This window comes from Podarcis liolepis (genome assembly GCF_965112155.1).
Source record: "Podarcis liolepis genome assembly, chromosome: 1".
NCBI lineage: Eukaryota > Metazoa > Chordata > Lepidosauria > Squamata > Lacertidae > Podarcis > Podarcis liolepis.
In genome coordinates, this window is record NC_139554.1 from 88,872,791 (window position 1) to 88,890,930 (window position 18,140).

The 18,140-nt window shown below is 40.0% G+C and overlaps 1 protein-coding gene across 3 annotated transcripts in view; it reads right to left on the bottom strand.

Moving 5' to 3' along the window:
* The window catches only part of CNTNAP5 (contactin associated protein family member 5), a 317,753-nt gene that overhangs the window by 49,166 nt on the left and 250,447 nt on the right, over window positions 1-18,140 (bottom strand). For all 3 annotated transcript variants that reach the window (XR_014522322.1, XM_083488630.1, XM_083488631.1), the window contains 3 exons: window positions 11,201-11,357; window positions 4,558-4,685; window positions 3,716-3,886 (listed from right to left, as the gene is read on the bottom strand). Coding sequence is in view for 2 of the 3 variants with exons in the window: in XM_083488630.1 (XP_083344756.1) it covers window positions 3,716-3,886; window positions 4,558-4,685; window positions 11,201-11,357 (456 nt within the window). In the remaining variant the exon portion in view is untranslated. The remainder of the gene's footprint in view (window positions 1-3,715; window positions 3,887-4,557; window positions 4,686-11,200; window positions 11,358-18,140) is intronic.

Consider the following 18,140-nt stretch of genomic DNA (forward strand, 5'->3'; position numbering starts at 1 on the left):
ACTTTTGCAAGAACAGCAACATAGCTATTTTGCCTTCTCTATGCAATGACATCATATAGTCAGTTCAGAGTGATGTGGTGCTTCCTATCTTCCCACACAAAAAAATACTGAAAGGGAGGAAGTTTTTGCAGCAATAAAAGCAAGCATTTTAGATGCCCTAGATTTTTTGCAATTGATTGTCATTTCATATTAATGTCAAACTAAAATTTATATTTTTAGAATTATTAATAGTGTGCTAATATATATTAACTAGGGATGTGGAAAAATAAATTATTGAATATTTGCAATCTTTCAAACAGTGTGAAGGTCTAAGATGCATTCAAATCTGCTAACACTAACCACTTAAAATGTCACACTTAAATTTTCCTCTTTAAAATATACCTCTTTAAAAATATACATCCTTTTTAAAATAAACTCAGTGGGTTCTCACCCTTAAAAAGAAGTGAAATAAATTTAGGGATTTTTTTAAAAAAAGAGGTATAATCAATACATGAATTATTCTGCTTATTAAATCACTGGTGGATGCTTGAACCTGCACAACCCAACTTTGTAAAAACTGAACAGAATGAAAGGAGGTTATAGAAACTTTGTATTCCAAGCCAAAGCAGAGAATCTTACAAGTTAGTTAAGAGAAGATGTGCTCCTCAAAAGATTTTTTCCACAAAATAAAGCTGGAACATATGGCTCATAGAAAAAAACTTAGCTACAGAAATAAAAGAAACTAAAAGAACTGAGAACGACAACAATGCTCTTCTCACACATCTCTTGATAAAACATAAACTTGCTTGAAGTGCCTCAGGATTTCTTTTGTATTCTTATTAAACTAGGTCTGCTCCCATTTGGGAACACTTGTTAGCACCACTCACATCTTTTCTGGGTTGTCTGCAGTGAGTCATCTGGTGTGTGAACCATGTCTGCAGGATCAGGGCCTGGGATGTAGGTCTCATCAGCATCAGATTTAGGGCTACAATCAAATCCAGTGCTGAGTGAATAGGGGTTGAACAGGCAGCGTGGCAGCAGAAGTCAGCTGTAACCCTGCCCAAAAATGAATAGGCACAGCAGGCTCAGAAAGCAAAGCTGAGCCAAGCCTGCTACCCCCTCCCAGAAACAATAACCTCCCTCTGACATACTTCCTTTATGGGAGAGCCTGGAGTGAGTTCGGTCAGGGAACCCAAATTAGTCTCAGCATGGCCTCATTATCAGTTATTGGGATAAGACTGAGCCATGAGTCCTGGCATGGCTACCTCTGTTAAAGCACCGTCTCTGCAGTAATTGGCTCCTCTGTTCATATAAATGGGAGAGGCCTTCCATCAACTTGCCCTCCTGATGCAGCTCCACACACCATATCCCACCTAATTCCCAAGAGTCTCCCTAGCAGCAGATGGGGAGATGGACAGAAAAGAGATTGAAGAAGGAAGAGGGAGGCAGGAAAACTCCAGACCATTAATGTGAACAGCTAGGATTTAAGCCATGGATTTTAATAAGCAGAGGCAGTGGCGTAGCGTGGGGGGTGCAGGGGGGGGCCCGGCCGCACCGGGCACAACATCTGGGGGTTAGGGTTAGGGTGCGCAAATCCATGGGTTAGGGGGCGCAAATCCACGGGTTAGGGGCGCAAATTACTTGCCTTGCCCCGGGTGCTGACAACCCACGCTACGCCACTGAGCAGAGGCATGTCTAACTCTGAATTGGTTCAGGGTGTATACTTGAACCCTCAGCAGTTGATCTAGGGACTACACACCAAATATGGCTATTCAGCTGCAATATTTATTAGCTCAAAGACGCTGACAGTCTATCTTCTAATGAAATCACTGGTTCCATATTTGCCCACATTTTACACCAGCTGATTCGTTATTCTTTCATCGAAGTGCATGCTAAACTATAATATTGATGGATTGCATTATTTTGACATCGTTTTATGTCAAAGCCTTGCATTTTTTGTAAAAAAAAAAATGGCCCTTGAGAATGAAATATAGCACAATGAAGTATCAACCAAATAGGACTTTGATGTGCAATTAACACTAAAGCATACCTCATTACCTAGTGATAATGCACCTCGGCATTTACCATGGGTTTAATGAATCAAAAGGCCTTGGGGGCCTTATTTTATTAAATTTTATGTTGAAGTTATTATAACCATATTATGGAATGATGGCACTTCATTCCACGTTTGTTCAGCCTGATGGAATTTGGAACAGAATGGCCTTATTGCACTCCAAAGTCACAACACTGTTCTCCCCACATCCATTTCCATTAATAGGCTAAACCAGCAGAATATAAGATAAGGTAAAACTACCAATAAGGTATTTTTCTCTTTTTAACGCGCTGGGCAGTAATTGCAAGTCAGTCCCTGAGTGAGGCTTTTTGATTGACAAGTGACAAAAAGAACCATTATGACCGTCTGTGTGTTTTGGATCCCTCTCACTTCATGTTCATTTGCATGCCAACTACTTTCCAAAGGCATCTTGCATAAGTACTGTTTGTCATTGGCCAAAACCATCTAATACCAAGAGAGACAAGCAACTGATAACTGAGCTGAGGAATTTTTTCTTCCCTTGACTATGGAGAATTGAAGCATTGCACACACACACATATAGAGAGAGTGAAAGAGCACCTACACACTTTTAAAATGACTACATAAGGAAGTTTCTGAGAAGCCCCCTCCTGCTACTGCTGTAACTGATGCCTTGATCTCGTATGTGCTCACCAACCAAAGAGCTACTTTGCCAGTGCATCATATATGACATACTTTCCTCCCGGTATTTTACTAATAATGCCACGACAACATAAAATTCATTTGCTGGATCAGTGGCCCATCTGGTCCAAATGCCCCAGTTATTGTGTGCAGAGAGGCAGTTAAGGGTAACTGTGTCCGAAAGGAGGCCTTGTTCAAGCTATTGTCCCATAGTCCACCATGAAACGTGTTCATATGTGACCAGTTTTAACCTATTCTCTAGTGATGCTTTAGTACACATGAATAAGATTATGCATACTCATACTAGTGTGTGTTCATTCTGCTTCTTTGTCTAATGGTGAAATTATAAGCAAATGTAACAAACAAACAAAATCCATTTTGTAACACAGAGAACTTTACATGCAGCTGCTTGCCCCCTGCTCCCATTAATGAGATTTTTAACTGCCTGCAATTATTATACTTTTTACTTCATTTTGCATTGCTATTTTGTTGTATTTTACTATCATTTTATTGCTTTTTCTTTACCGCTGTTAGTTACCTTGAGCACCATTTGCTGGAAAGAAGGGGTACATATGCAACAATGAAATAACAAATAAATAATATTTGACAGCCAGCCAGAAGAATGATCAGTTCTCAAGGTGCTGCCAGCAGTAAAACTGAAATCATTCTCAATTCTTGCTTATCCCACCCAGTCCTTAGAACATTTCTCCTAGAGTCTGGACCTCTGCAGTTTTGAAAACCTAATTCCAATCTCTAAAATACCACCACCACCATATTTGTTGTTGTTGTTAAACACACCTTACTGTATTTCCTACATTTTTTAAAAAAAAGAATGCAATGTATTCAATTGCAAATTAAAATATAATTCAATATATAAAAGGATGTAAACCCGCAATATCAGACAGCAGTTCCCAAGCCAACAAAATAACTTACTAGAAATATTAAACAAATGGGCAATTGCACACACCCATTCTCTGATGGTTAGTATGAATATTGTATCATGATATCAGAGTACACACTCACAGCTTATTTCAACTCGGATAAAGTCTTTCATCCCAAGATTTTCCAAGAAGACCCCGGACACAGCTGTCGTCTTGAAGAAGAAGGAAATGTCTGCACTGAATTCTGCGTGGAAGGTGGGGAACAGAAGGTAGGATGCCTCAGTGTTGAAAGAGGCTGCATTCCAGAACTGTCCTGCAAATAGCAACAACCTTCTCTATAGTTAACCGTAAGCAGATAGTGGACAAAAATGCAACAACAACAACAACAACAACAACCCAAAGGCGCATCCTTTTAGCTCATCATAAAAAGGCATAGCTTACAGAAATGAAGCCAGCTGTACTAAAGGAAAAAAAAAACAACACAAAATACACAGAAAAATGAAAAGCTATGGATGATACCCAGTTTGGGGGGCCTACTTATATAACAGCCATTGTGCTAGCAGGAGCCTGTTCTTAGTGGAGCACAACAGCTGAAGGCATTGGGTCTCTTTCATTTTGCTGAAGATGCTACATGACTACTGTTATCATTATACACAGTGACAGGTATAACTTGGCACGCAATCACCTGCCACAATGTCAGCTCTCCAAGTTCTTGTCTTAATGTTATGTTTGATATCATCCAATGGATGCACAAGTAATATACTGTATATGCCACACACAAAGTTCTACAGAAACCCCAACTTTTTTTAAAAAAGTACTAACAACAAGTTTCTTTTAAAATGGTCCAACACGTGCCTTTAAACAAGCCGGACAGTGGTATTATTTTTAAGAGTCTGGTTTTTTAAAGTGGAATTTATATTCAAAGGAATCACACATAGGTCTTGTGCAGCCAGGAAATGGATACTGAAAAGGGCTCGTACTCACTATCTCCATAGCAACGCAAAGGGCCAATTCTCCACACAGCTTCAGAATTAGGTCTATTTGTGTCGGTGACAACAATCTGGTTCACAGGCAAGTGTTCTTTGAAGGAAAGGAAGCCAGTATCATTGGTCCTGGATATATATATGTATATATAAAAAGGCATATGAATAAAAACTGAAATAGTTGTTTAATTATTACTTTGATTTCTAAAAGCATGTCCAGTGGATTTGAAGTGTATGTAGATAAAATGCTTGTAATAGCTAATTAACACATGGATAAGCAGTTAAAATGTCTGACATCTGACATCTACTCACTTCTCCCTCCACCTCCATTTTTATTTTTATTTTTGCAAACAGTCTGATGAACCAGAGTAGAAATTGGATATGGGAATTCTGTATAAATGCCCCATTTTTGGTTCCCTGTAGTTGTTTCAGGATCCCAAGCAAAACCACTGTAGATGACTCTAGCCTGTGTAAATGTAAGGGTAGAAGTACTCTTTAGTGGCTTGCTCCTATTAGCCATGGTGTCTCTGCAACAGCATAGAGGAATAGAAATCATAAAGCAAATGCAGTGCCAGCTCTCATGGTATTCCACCATGAAATAATAAGCAACACACAACCTGAAACAACCATTGGCAGGGTTAGAATTCCAAACAGGTAGCTGAATCTGCAGTAACCAATTTGCAGCATGCAATATAATAAGGGGTCAATACATAAGGCTTTTCCTTATCACAAAAGAGAACCAAGTAGCTCTTCCCCATTTGCCTGGAACAGGGTGCTATTTCAGCAATGATGGCACAAGTAATTGATGCTGCAAGCAGCAATCATTTAATGCATGTCTGATGGATGCACAGTCACACACAAGTTCATTGCTGTCAGCCTGAAAGTGGCCCGAAAATGGGGTGGAATGGGGCAAGGCTTATGCACACTCCACCAATACGCTCAGGGATCAGGAATGGAACTTTCATGCAGAATGGTCGCCGCTTGTACTTCAGTGGTGTTAGACAATTGCTCTGTAACTCCACACCTTGAACTGTTGAAACCAATTTAATGTAATGTTCAAATACCTGCACGAGCTGAAACTCACAAATGGTTTTCAAACATTGCCAAAGAGGATCCATTTCAATCATAATTATGTGTGATGCCTTTCAGTGATGATTCTGTGTGATAACATATCCACATATAGTAAATGGCAACCCTTGTTGTAGGGTAGATGGCCAACTCGTCCCACAATTCTGGCCTTTGAATTGTGCTTCCCCGTGCTGTATGGTAGAACTGGTGCTCAGAATTACTTGGTTCCCGCATCCAGCTAAATATTTGTATGCTGGAAAGCATCAGTGAACCTGTGTTGTGCACTCCAGATCAGGGGAAGGAAAATGCACATCCTTCTGTTGTTGTTTTTTTAATGACACAACATAAAATAAAGCTTCAACAAATGAATTACTAAATATTTGACCACAACTCAGAAGGAGGGAGAGTGGAGCTTCTGTTTGAGTTTGCTACATTTGGGGGGAACAAGCTGGGGTTATCTGCATTTTAAAAAATGGTGGAGAAGAAAACTTTCAAGAATTTTATTTTTTAAAACAACAAAACATCCAAAATGCCATCACCATCATGGCCTATGATATGAGTGGCAGGATACACTCTCTCTCTCTCTCTCTCTCTCTCTCTCTCTCTCCATAGCAATGAACACTCAATCTGGTATATGTATCACACTTTACCAAGTATGAGGAACACATATACCTGAAACAGAGGTGCAACCTTGAGTTAACATGTGAAGATCATGGTGAGAAAATGAGAAACAAACTGGAATTTATTATGCAATAAAATATTTATGTGAAAAGGCCCTTAGAGGACATTATACTCCTTAATGCTATCCCATATAATTTGATGTTAGCATGTCTCTCATCTGGCATTTAGATAAGATCTACAAAGTTTTAAACTGCACATGGAACTCTAATGAGAGTTCAACACCCATTCAACTATTTTAAGCACCTGGGAAGTAAGAAGAAAACAAAGTAGGTTGTTACAGTGCACATGAAATTTGTGTATGAATTAATCAGTCCCCCCTGCTAGGTTTGGGACAGACTAAGGAGCGGTGGAGGGAAAAGAGCCAAAATGACAGCAATGCACGCAGATAGTTTTAGAAAGCAGAAACCTATCTGCTATATTCTATGATATTTGCGTGTGTATCAAAGTCTTTATAACTCAAGGTAGCATACCTGCTGTTCCAGTCTCCTGTCGCTTACTGCCATAGACCTGCTTTGTTTCAGCAAGGTTAATGTATCATGTGCTTTCAGACAGCACCTTCTCCATGCACACCCAGAACTATGTGCGACATCCAAATGGTAAGGAAATTAACTAGTCTACTGGGTTGAACTCATTACATGTTTCAAATGCGACCTACTATTTCAGATTTGCATTAAGCAGCTGAATAAGCAACAACAGTTATTAAATGATAAGTAAGAAGTTGGACAGCATCATTACAGAACTATTTTTTCCCTTCTATGTTGATATTCAGAAAAGCTCATTCTCTGTATTCCAAGTTCCTGCAGTATTATAAACTGGTCATGTCTCTAGATGTGATATTCACAGTCTCTCCCCTCCTGCCCAACAGATGGTAGGGTAGTGGTGTCATTAAATATAATTTCATCCCTTATGGTACCCCTATTGGTATATCTTCTCCTTTTCCATTAATGAAACCTCTAGTGGGTAGCTAGGCTCAGTGGCATAGATATTTAATGAAATTTGTGATAGATACAGTACACTTGGAAAATGTGTACTATCAGCAGATGTCTGCAGCTATGTAAATGGGAAAGAAGCCAATAAAACAAATCCTGAAAGTTTGAGACTAGCACACTATAGATGATTAAAAATGCAATGGAAGATAGCTTAATGAGAGTCTTACATGCACCCTGTAGCCATGCAAGCTTCTGAAAGTTCAACAGGCATTATAGTAAACAGGATGCTATAGTTAATAATGGAATAACTGTGGTGTTAGAAGGTTAATAACATTAAGGTCAGGCTTATCTAGAAAGCTCAATAATCCCAAATGGTGGCTAGCATGTTATCCTCCATATGTTGGTTGACTTTAACTCCCATCAGCCCTGGCCAGCACAGATTATCAGAGTTGAAGTTCAGTCACATTGTTGATTCAAAGGTTTCCCATTCCAATCTAGCCCAAGACCCTCTTGTATCTGACAGAAGGGAACACAAAAACACTAAAAGATCTATTAGTGCAGGTTGGTATAACAATACAATTGCTGCTTATTTACTTTGTTACCCACCTTAGTGTCCTGATCAGAAACATCCCTACCAGTAGTGGAATGCATTCTAATAAAATAATAGTAATTCTGAACATCAATTCTATCATACTAGGGAAGCACAATTCAAAGGACACATGATTGTGACAAAAGCAGGACATGAGCCTGGGCTCTCACTTGATTTCCAGAGTGACAAGGGGTCCTTTGCAAACATATGGCCAAACAAGATATGTTAGCAACTGAGTGATTGTTTTATGCAATTCAATTTCAGATGCTGGAGCTCCTGAAGTAGCTGAGTGGGAAAGCATCTGCCTTGCATGCAGAAGGTCCCATGTTCCATCCATGGCATCCCTCCAGATAGGACTAGAAGTGAGCCTGTCTGAAACTCTAGAGAGAAATTGTCATTGTAGACAATACTGAGTTAGATGAACCAACGAATGGTCGGATTCAGGGCTTGTCCATACTTCCATTTGTCCCACCACTCTTCCCCAGGAAAACTCAATCTTTACTGCTGAATCAGAGCAAACCTCAATCAGCTTTTCTCTGGATTGGTGTCTGCTCTGATTTAGTGCTACATGGTGGGTTTTCTGGGGGGATGTGGCAGGGGAAATGAAAATCCATTCAGACCCATGCCTAGAAAGGATGGGGCAAGTGGAAAATCACTCAGACCCGTGCTTTCTAGGCACAGAGCAAGCACCCATCTGGACGATCCCTCTGTATAACACCACTTCCTGCATACATCTCTTCCTAGATCAGAACCATGTTGTGGGGGAGGGAGCTTTAACATTTTGCCTCCACTGCATTTCTGATCTGGATCTCTCTCCCCTGTGCACCTACTGCTGCTTATCTGCACAGGAGAGAAGCTTGTATTGGTGCCAACAGTGGGTATGCTTTGAGAGTCTGCTGTCTTGCAAGGCTGGCTTCACATGTATATGCATGCCTCAAAACCTCTGAGACACCACAGGGATTCCTGTGATGCACTTTCCATCTAGGAGAACTCTTGTTGATTTCTGTCTCAAGCAATGTTAAAGAAAGGGAAAAGGTGAACCAGTCTTGTTCACTGCTCATCTTTGGATATCCATTTATGCCTACGCTCTGTTTCCTGTTTCTAAACCAGTCACTGAGCCATAAGAGGACCTCTCTTCTTAATCCATGTATGCTAAGTTTACTCAGGAGCCTTTGGTGAGGTACATTGTCAAAAGCTTTTTGAAAGTTTAAGTACACAATGTCAGTTGGATCACCTCTATCAGTATGCTGGTTGACACTCTCAAAAGACTCTAATAGGGTAGTGAGAGAAGATATGCCTTTGTACAAGTCATTCTGCTTCAGGAAGACTTGTTAATTAAACTTTTAACCATGCTTTCCACCACTGCAACACTGAGCTCATTCCCTTATAAAGGAAGGAATCCTGCCAGGGTGGCTTGAGGAATTCAATTTCTGTGCATTCTGATGCATATTGACCTGATAAACACCTCCCAGACTAATGTGCAGATCAAATTGCAATTATCTCTTGGATTTTGTAAGCAAATGTGTACATTAGAATAAATATATATTTAAAAACGCATACATGGGGATATATTCTTGTGCAGATTTTTTAATAAAATATTTCAGACTAATGTGGAAGCCAGATAGAACAGACACATTCAAAACTGACACTGATTGATATAGATGGCAAATTATACTAGTGCAGCATAAATCTGTGGTGAACTAAAAAGGGGGGATATTGCAGAAATAGACAATGAACAAAGCACCACAGTCAAAATTATCTGTGATACAGAATGGCTTCTATGGTAGAAGAAAGAGATAGATGGTAGCTATTCTATATATCACAAATAATTTTAACTGTGGGGTTTTTTATTCATTTTCCAGTTCTACAAAATCTATTTCCCCCCAACTTTACCATTTTCTTACTGTATTATAATTTTTCTGTAATATAGGACAGGTGTCAAAACTGAAGAATTTTTATTCTTCAAAGTGTAACAATTTGAAGATGGGAGAGTTTCTACTTGTTATGTGCTGTTTTTCAGCTTTCTTCCCTTCCAAAAATTCCAAACCAAATACTGTATAAATTATTTAACTGAAGGTAATGCAGAAACTTATACTTTGTGGAACTGCTTTGCTCAAGAGAATTATATATTTTGAGGAGATTTCACCCCTCCCATATCCAAGAATCTGCTGATGAGTCTGGTGATTTTCCAGAGAGGAGGGGCGGTGTTCTGCTCTCTACTTATTCCGCTCCAGCCTAACATCAGTCAGTCAGTCAGTGTCAGAGAGAGAGAGACTGAGTGTTAGAGATTGTGTGTATAGATAAGGTTGCTGCTAAGAGCAGCTGCAGACACTCAGTGCAGTTCAGTTTTTTAGTTTAGACCTCATTTAACTCTGTATATAGTTGTGTATTATAGTTGTAGTTATAGAATAAAGAAGATATTCTACAGAGCTGCTCTCCAAGTCGTTTATATGCTCTGCTAGACTCTGCTATACTCTGCTGTGTGACGACTGTCTTCTTAAAAAAATTCCTTCCAGTAGCACCTTAAAGACCAACTAAGTTAGTTGGTCTTTAAGGTGCTACTGGAAGGAATTTTTTTTATTTTGACTATGGCAAACCAACACGGCTACCTATCTGTGACTGTCTTCTTGTGGAAGTGAATCCGGTGCTCACAACTCTAAGCTGTGAGTCGACAGCACTTTGACCTGTTCCTGTGCAGAAGGTGGTCTCTGGAAGTGCTACCCAGCTCGCCTAGCCCAGTCGGGGCTGAAGTGGATGAGTCCAGTTGGTGACACTGGCTCAAGGGCGATGCTGACATATTTACTGCAGACAGGAGAATGAAACCAGAAATGAAAATGCATTCATACAGTATATATACAAGGTCATTCCCACGCATGGAGCTCTTCATTCATTTCAGTGAAGGAGACCAATCTGCATTTCAGGCAGAAGAGCTGGCAAACCCAAAGGTATATACTTTCCCCAGAAGGTGTTGGTGTTCAGGTCTTGGCTTGCCTCTGGGGGTAGAAATTCTACATAGTTTGGGAATGCCCATCAAGAATGCCGTATATGCCTTTGTAGTCCTAGTTTGATGCAAGAGTGGTAGAAAAAAGTGCTCTTGGTCAGCCTTCTGGAAATTAACTGATATAGAGCTGGATGCAGACTAAAAACATACTGTACTGAAACCTTAGGCCATAAAATTGTATACAACTCTCTCTGAAGGTCTTCTGGGTTAGTACCAGCACTGCAATTTCAAAGCAATCACAACAGAGATCCAAAAATGGGAAGCTCAGAATCCACCCTCTTTTATTCCTACTAAACTTGCACAACCCTTTTCATAAGTTTATGCATTAATTTATTCACTTCTGTTTGATTGGTGTAGGGCAAATCTCCATAGTTACCATTCGTCCTTATCTGCATCACAGTTACAGAAGTATCTCAGATCCAGGCAGCTTTCCTCCAGTCCACATGCACAGCGCTGGGCTCCAGGAGGAGACCCTCCCCAGTAAGGATGCTTCTCATTGGCTCGACCAACCCACCAAACAAATGGCATTCCATCTGGGGAAACAAAAAGAGCAGAACTGCCATAAGAAATCTGAAGTCAGTAGGCAAATCGGGAAAAGATGTAAGAAGTCCTTGTTCTTGCTACAGCTGGGATGGAATATAATTTTGAATCTGATTTAAAATAAACATTGGAAATCTGAAGGTCAGCATATTGAATCCAATGTTTCAAATTTACATATTCAGCCATACCTAATATGTCTTTGTACATCCTGATCTTAACTAAGAGAGTGGTGATTTCAAAGCATCCCATGTTTTAAAATATATTTAAATGAATGATATCACCAAACTACAGTGGAACCTCGGGTTACGTACCGTCCTCCTTACGAATGCTTCGGGTAATGAGCTCCGCTAACTCGGAAGCAGATGCCCCTAGTTGTAGGTACCCCAGGATGCAAGCGAAAGTCACATGCCAGTGGAGCGGCAGCAGCGGGATGCCCCATTAGCAAAAGCGCGCCTCATGTTAAGAACAGTTTCAGCTTAAGAACGGACCTCCGGAATGAATTAAATTCGTAACTGGAGGTACCACTGTATTCTCTAAAAAGGGAAAGTTACTTGTTGTATCGCAGAGGTGTATAAAACCATTTAGTTCCCAGAACAATTTGAGGAAGTGCCAAAAACAGGCGTGGCCAATGTGGTGCTCTACAGGTGTGGTCGGACTCCAACTCCCATCAGCCCCAGCCAACATGTCCAATGGCCAGGTTGGAGGTACCATGTTGGCTAAACTCTGGTCTACAGGAGATGCGAATAGTTGTAAGGGTAGAGTTTCTAATCAAGCACTGCATTTTTAGAAACCTATATGAAAAAAGAATAACTGCACATTCATTATGTACATTTACAGCCAGCCAAAGTGGCAGCCCAGTCAGATGGGTGGCATCTAAAAAAATAAAGTTGTTGTTATTAGCAGTGTAAAATTCCACCAGGCTTCCTTAACTATGCTGACAACTGATGGAAGTGGGTAGAAGGAAAGTTTGAAAGTAACTGCAGGACTTCATTTGAGCCAAGTATTTTGGTAAGGCTAAGTTTCAATGTTGACTATGGCCAATTCTAAATTGTGTAGGGAGCCTATGTTAGTACAACTGGCTCCCTGCATCAGATGTTTGGTCTCCAATGTGTGGGGCTGCCATGGACAGTGATATGATGGAGCTAGAGGCTCCATCCCTCATTGAGTGAGCAGCGTAATATTACCAGATCTACTTGTGTATCTACGCACACATCTATACAATGTGTTGTGTTAAACACATGTTCACAGAGCTCCTAATTTGAGGATCTTTATTTGAAATGTTTTCCACACCAGACCCTATTGCAATGGTCATGAATACTATTAGAATAATAGAATTGTAAAGTTAGAAAGGACCCCAAGGGTTATTTAGTCCAACCCCATGCAATACAAGGATCTCCTTTCTTGAAACACCTGTATTACATTTTGGAGACATTTAGCAATGGCCAATAAATACCAATATAAACTTGCTTGAATTTAACTTGACTAACATAGAATAAAAAATGGCTTCTACAGCTTACGCTGCCAACACATTAATATAAAATAATACAATCAGTGCTTTTTCCCCTAAAAAAAATGTTTAGGGGTACTCTCATTTTCCTACTCATATTGAAATACAGTCCCTCGATGAGGTCAAACTTAGATTTATAAAATGCTTAGGGGTATGCGTACCCCTGTGTCCCCCCATAAAAAAAAATCACTGAATATAATTATTAGTTGTACATGACTCAGCCCCGTGTTGCCCGGAGTATGCACAGTTCCTAGAAGAGATATAGACATAGGCAGAGATATACCTTATACAGAGTTTTGAGACAAACTTTGCAGAATGAAAATAAGACTAAATAAATCAGGAAATTTCATATGTAAATAGCTGGAGTTTGGGCCTTGGGGGACTGTAGGTGAGTAAGATCCATGAAATAAAAAAGGCAGAAAGAAACCCAAAGCCATTGAATGAAAATTTTCCAAAGATTAACATTTTGAAATAGAACTTTCTGATCTCTACTCCTTAACTCATTTATCAGCTATAAATGTAGCTAGGTATTGATACATGAAAAATAAAAGAACTGACATGCAAAAATGGTTTGAATTTTATGCAGGCTAGCTTCTTGTCTATTGAAAATGTTAGCAAGAGCTAATTGCATTATATGTATTCATAACAACATTTTTTTAATAATAATAAAAAACATGAAACATGAAACGAGGTTAATTACTAATTGCAGTGGACTAATTAAGAGAAGCTTCAGCAAACCACTCAGTCAGGTTTGCAATGCCCACTGCTTTCCCACAGATCCTATTGCTTTCAAATTTCAGTATTGCAAACAATGAAACAAAGAGAGAAGAATTATTATCAGGTCATCACAAATTAGGAAACAAGGGCTTTGCCTAATGCCCAATGGTACTCATTATAAAAACAGAAAAGACGACAATATGAATTCCCCTAGCATATATCTTTCAATTTTGCATTTTTCGAACTTGTGAATACAAGTTGGAATATTAATGTGTATTACTGTCAACACATTCTTTTTAAATTATTGTTGCATACAATTACAGCACACAGAGAGAGAGATGATGGCAAACTATGATACCTTCCTATCCCTTTCTATGCTGGAAACCAATCATCCAGCTAGCAGGGGTGTGCATCAGAGTAAGAAGAATCCTGGAGCAAAATGGGAAACCTCAGAGGTATTTTGGGCTTGCCAGAGGCAAAGTGGAATCTCTATGAGATGGTAAAATTCAAAGGGAGGAACCCTGAAGTGTTCCATGGCACCTCATCAATCCAGACATGCACAGGCACATACAAAATGCTGCAGAAAAGCAGTTGCTGAAAGTGAATGTATTGTGTTTAAGCTTACTATAACACCAGAATAATGAGGGAAGGAAGAGCAGACATCAGTGTGGGGAAAAGGTATAGAGGGAGAGGTCCTTTGTGACAGATCAGTACATTATGAAATCAAAGGCAATTTTATGACTAGTGCTCTCCAATCCCAGTGCTTTCAGGAAGGGAATAGCTTTGCAAGAGCAAATCTTATGTCTCTAAGTTTATGGATGATGTCAGGATGAGAATGAAGAAGGTTGAGAGGAAGAACTCCTCTGTGACTAATCAGAAGGAATTGTTTTACTCAAAAAACAAACCCATTACTTCTTCTCGTCACAAAATCATCTTTAAAGGAATAATAATAATAATAATAATAATAATAATAATAATAATAATAATAATTTATTTTTCCCCAGCCACTCTGGGCGGCTCCCAACAGAATATTTAAAACATGATAAAACATCAAACATTAAAAACTTCCCTAAACAGGGCTGCCTTCAGATGTCTTCTAAAAGTCAGATAGTTGTTTATTTCCTTGACATCTGATGGGAGGGCGTTCCACAGGACAGGGCCACTACCAAGAAGGCCCTCTGCCTAGTTCCCTGTAACTTTACTTCTCACAGTGAGGGAACCACCAGAAGGTCCTCAGAGCTGGACCTCAGTGTCCGGGCTGATCAATAGGAGTGGAGACGCCCACACAAATGGCCCAGGACCAATTCATCTGCAGTCTGGCAGGTTTCTTACTCAATGACACTTTTCTCAGGCATATTGCTTACAGAACACTTGGGGATATTAAGGAATTTCCATCCTAAAACTGTGATGGCTGCCCTTGTGGGACAAGTACTGCAAATATTCTTCTGGAAATTGGAGGAGCCATGCCTCAGAAGGGACAAATTTTAACCAATCCTGCCCCATATGAAAAAGTTATAGATTCTGTTCTTTTTAAAAGCAAACCAACTTTAACGACAGCCAGCACAAAAGCCTCTGGACCTATTTGGCAAGTTTTATTCACTTTGAAAAGGCGTCTATACCTGTAAATTCCATTCACTTCTGTCACAAAAGCCCCAAATGGCTATAGCCATGTTTAAATTTCCCAGTAGGAAAAGGGTGGAGGGAAGAAAGAGGACTCAGACCCTTGAGACAAACCCTGAATTAGGGTTTGAGCCAAACATTGTGGTTGGGGCACACTCCTAATTTATACCTACTAGTGCTACCTAGTCTTGGAACCAATTGATATTCTACAAGATGAGTCTTTCTTTTCCTTGAAGGGCTAACGGGGGGGGGGGGAGTGCACCAGATCCTGCCCAATCAACTGTTTGCTATGCGTTTTATAGAAATTGCAGGAACATCCAAGTGTATTTAGGATTAGCAATCTAATTTAACTGACAATTTAAATAGACACGACAGAAGTTATCTGCCTAATTAAAAATGTGCTAATTCGGGGGAAGACAATATTTAGCTTTAAAATACAACTTTGTGTGGCTATTAGGAAATAATGGTGAACATTAATCAAAGTCAAGCTGCATATTATTGCCTCTTGGATAGGATCATTAAACTAGAGCATAATCATATGATAAACAGCCATCGCTGGGGTATTAGGAATGAACAGTTTTATAACGTCTTCTCTGTGTTTGACTATGTCTATTTTATTGTACCAAACCAACCAAAAGATATATGAAAGTCTTTGATAGTAGTAGACTTGCCAAAGCTTGAGTCATTTAAAACCAGGCTAAATAGAGAACTTGCTAATACACTGGAGGGAACTATCTGACAAAGGATAGGGAATAGACTTCTATGGTCTAATGTATCTTTTTAAGTATCTCTTGTAGCATCTGATTCTGCCACTAAGAAATGAAATAGTAACTCACTTGAACCGCAATAAAGAGAGGAATGAGGGTCATAGAGACCCTCATATAGGTTCAACAAAGAACTTTAACACATGCTTTAGAAGGATTTAATTATGCTATTCCTTGAGTGTATTTGCTTAACATGCTGTTCAGAAGCAATATAATTATACTGTTGTATTTTTGTTGCTCCACAGTGTGCCCTCATATATGCTTACCACAGACACCTTAAGTGGACCAAAATAAAAACAAAACTTCCAGCAAAAAGGGTCTGTTCTAAGGCACTGGCTCTCAATGGCAAAAGATACAACACATGTGCCACCTACCTTTTGCGTAGACCTTAGTAAAGCATGATTCAATTTATTTAGCACAAGATGGCTACCCAACATATATGTATTTACTTTTACATGCTTGGAATTTGCCAATGCTGTGTGTAGACATAACAAGTTTCAAATTCAAATTCTTAGAACAGTTATAACACAATTAACATCTTGGAGATTTCTCCTCAAAGATGGCGTTTTCAGGGATCCACAATCCCTTCATTGTGGTGTTGTTGTTTTTTTAAAAAAGGTGGCATCTGAACTCACAGCAAAAAGGGATAAACCTTTGAGACATTAGGGAAATTTCCTTTAGTCAAGAGAAGAATAAATAATTTTCCTAGCTGACTTATTTTAAAAGTGTATTACTTATGCTTTATACATTGTTGCAGGGGTAGCCCGATATGCTCCAGATCAGGCATAGGCAAACTTGGCCTCCAGATGTTTTGGGACTACAACTCCCATCATCCCTAGCTAACAGGACCAGTGGTCAGGGATGATGGGAGTTGTAGTCCCAAAACATCTGGAGGGCCAAGTTTGCCTATGCCTGCTCCAAATGTTGTTGCATTCCAATTCCCATCAGCCTCAGCCAGCATATTTAATGGTCAGGGATGATGGACTCTGGCGCATGCGTGTGTGCGTGCGTGCGCACGCGCGCACACACACACAACAACAACCTCTGCACCACTCCCTCAGGCCCGTACAGCAGGGTTGTGTGCTGGATTCAGCCAAAGCCTCAGTTTTGAACCAAAGTCGGCTGATTTGGGGGAATCTGGGCATCAGGTGACTTGGGTTAAGATAGCCCCAGTTCACCACAGGATGGCACAAAGTGATGCAGGGCTGTCAGGGCATAGGAAGGAGAGGTCAGAATGGGCAAAAATAAGGAGAAACCATGAAAAAAAGGGACCTCCAAGGCTACCATGTCTTCATGGGACAAGGCAAGGGTGAGGATGAGTGGATACCTTTCCTGCTCAACCTCTACTTCTTCCTGCCAAGCCTCTCCTTGTCTCGTCCACCTGAACCACCACCCCACAGGGAGGCCACTTGTGAAGAAGCAGCACCACCCAGGATATAACCCCATTTGGTACATGAAAGGATTCAGTCCTGCACAGCATCAGTTGCTATTCAGAAGGAAGAAGCACTCTGCAGGATCAGACCTGCCTGCTCTTGGTCAGGAGTGGGGGAGAAGGAGATGCAACACAACCATAAGTAATACTCGTATTTGTCTTACTCCCTTATTCTCAATTTTAAAGCACAGGGTTGAATTTGAAAGAAACAAATCTCCTTCTCTTCACTGAAAGTTCTAAGATATTTCTTTCTTCATGAAGAGTATATTAAGTTCTGCAAGCCACCCATGGTCTTGCACAGCAGGAATTTAACTTTACGTGTCTATGAATAAAAAACCACTTGTGGCAAAGCACTGCAGCTTGATTCAATGTTCATGTTATTTTCTATAACATATTTATTTTGTCCAAAATAGCAGATGGAAACTGATTGCACCGATAAGCACATTAAGAGTTGCTATATCTCTCCCCACCCCAATTCCCATTCTATAAGACAGAGAATTCACTCATAATAGACACATTAAGGTTTTTATATCAGGCGCAGCAAAGAGAGAACTGGGCTCAGAAAAGAGAAAGCAAAGGGGATGGGAAGAAAAGAAAGCTGATACAAAAAGCAGAACAGCTATGGAGAGTTTGTTTCAACAAATGCTGTTCCACACAAGCTCTGTAGTCATCAACCCCCCCTCATCCAATACAGTTTGATAGAAGATACATAACTGTCAGCCCCTGACCTCTTTAT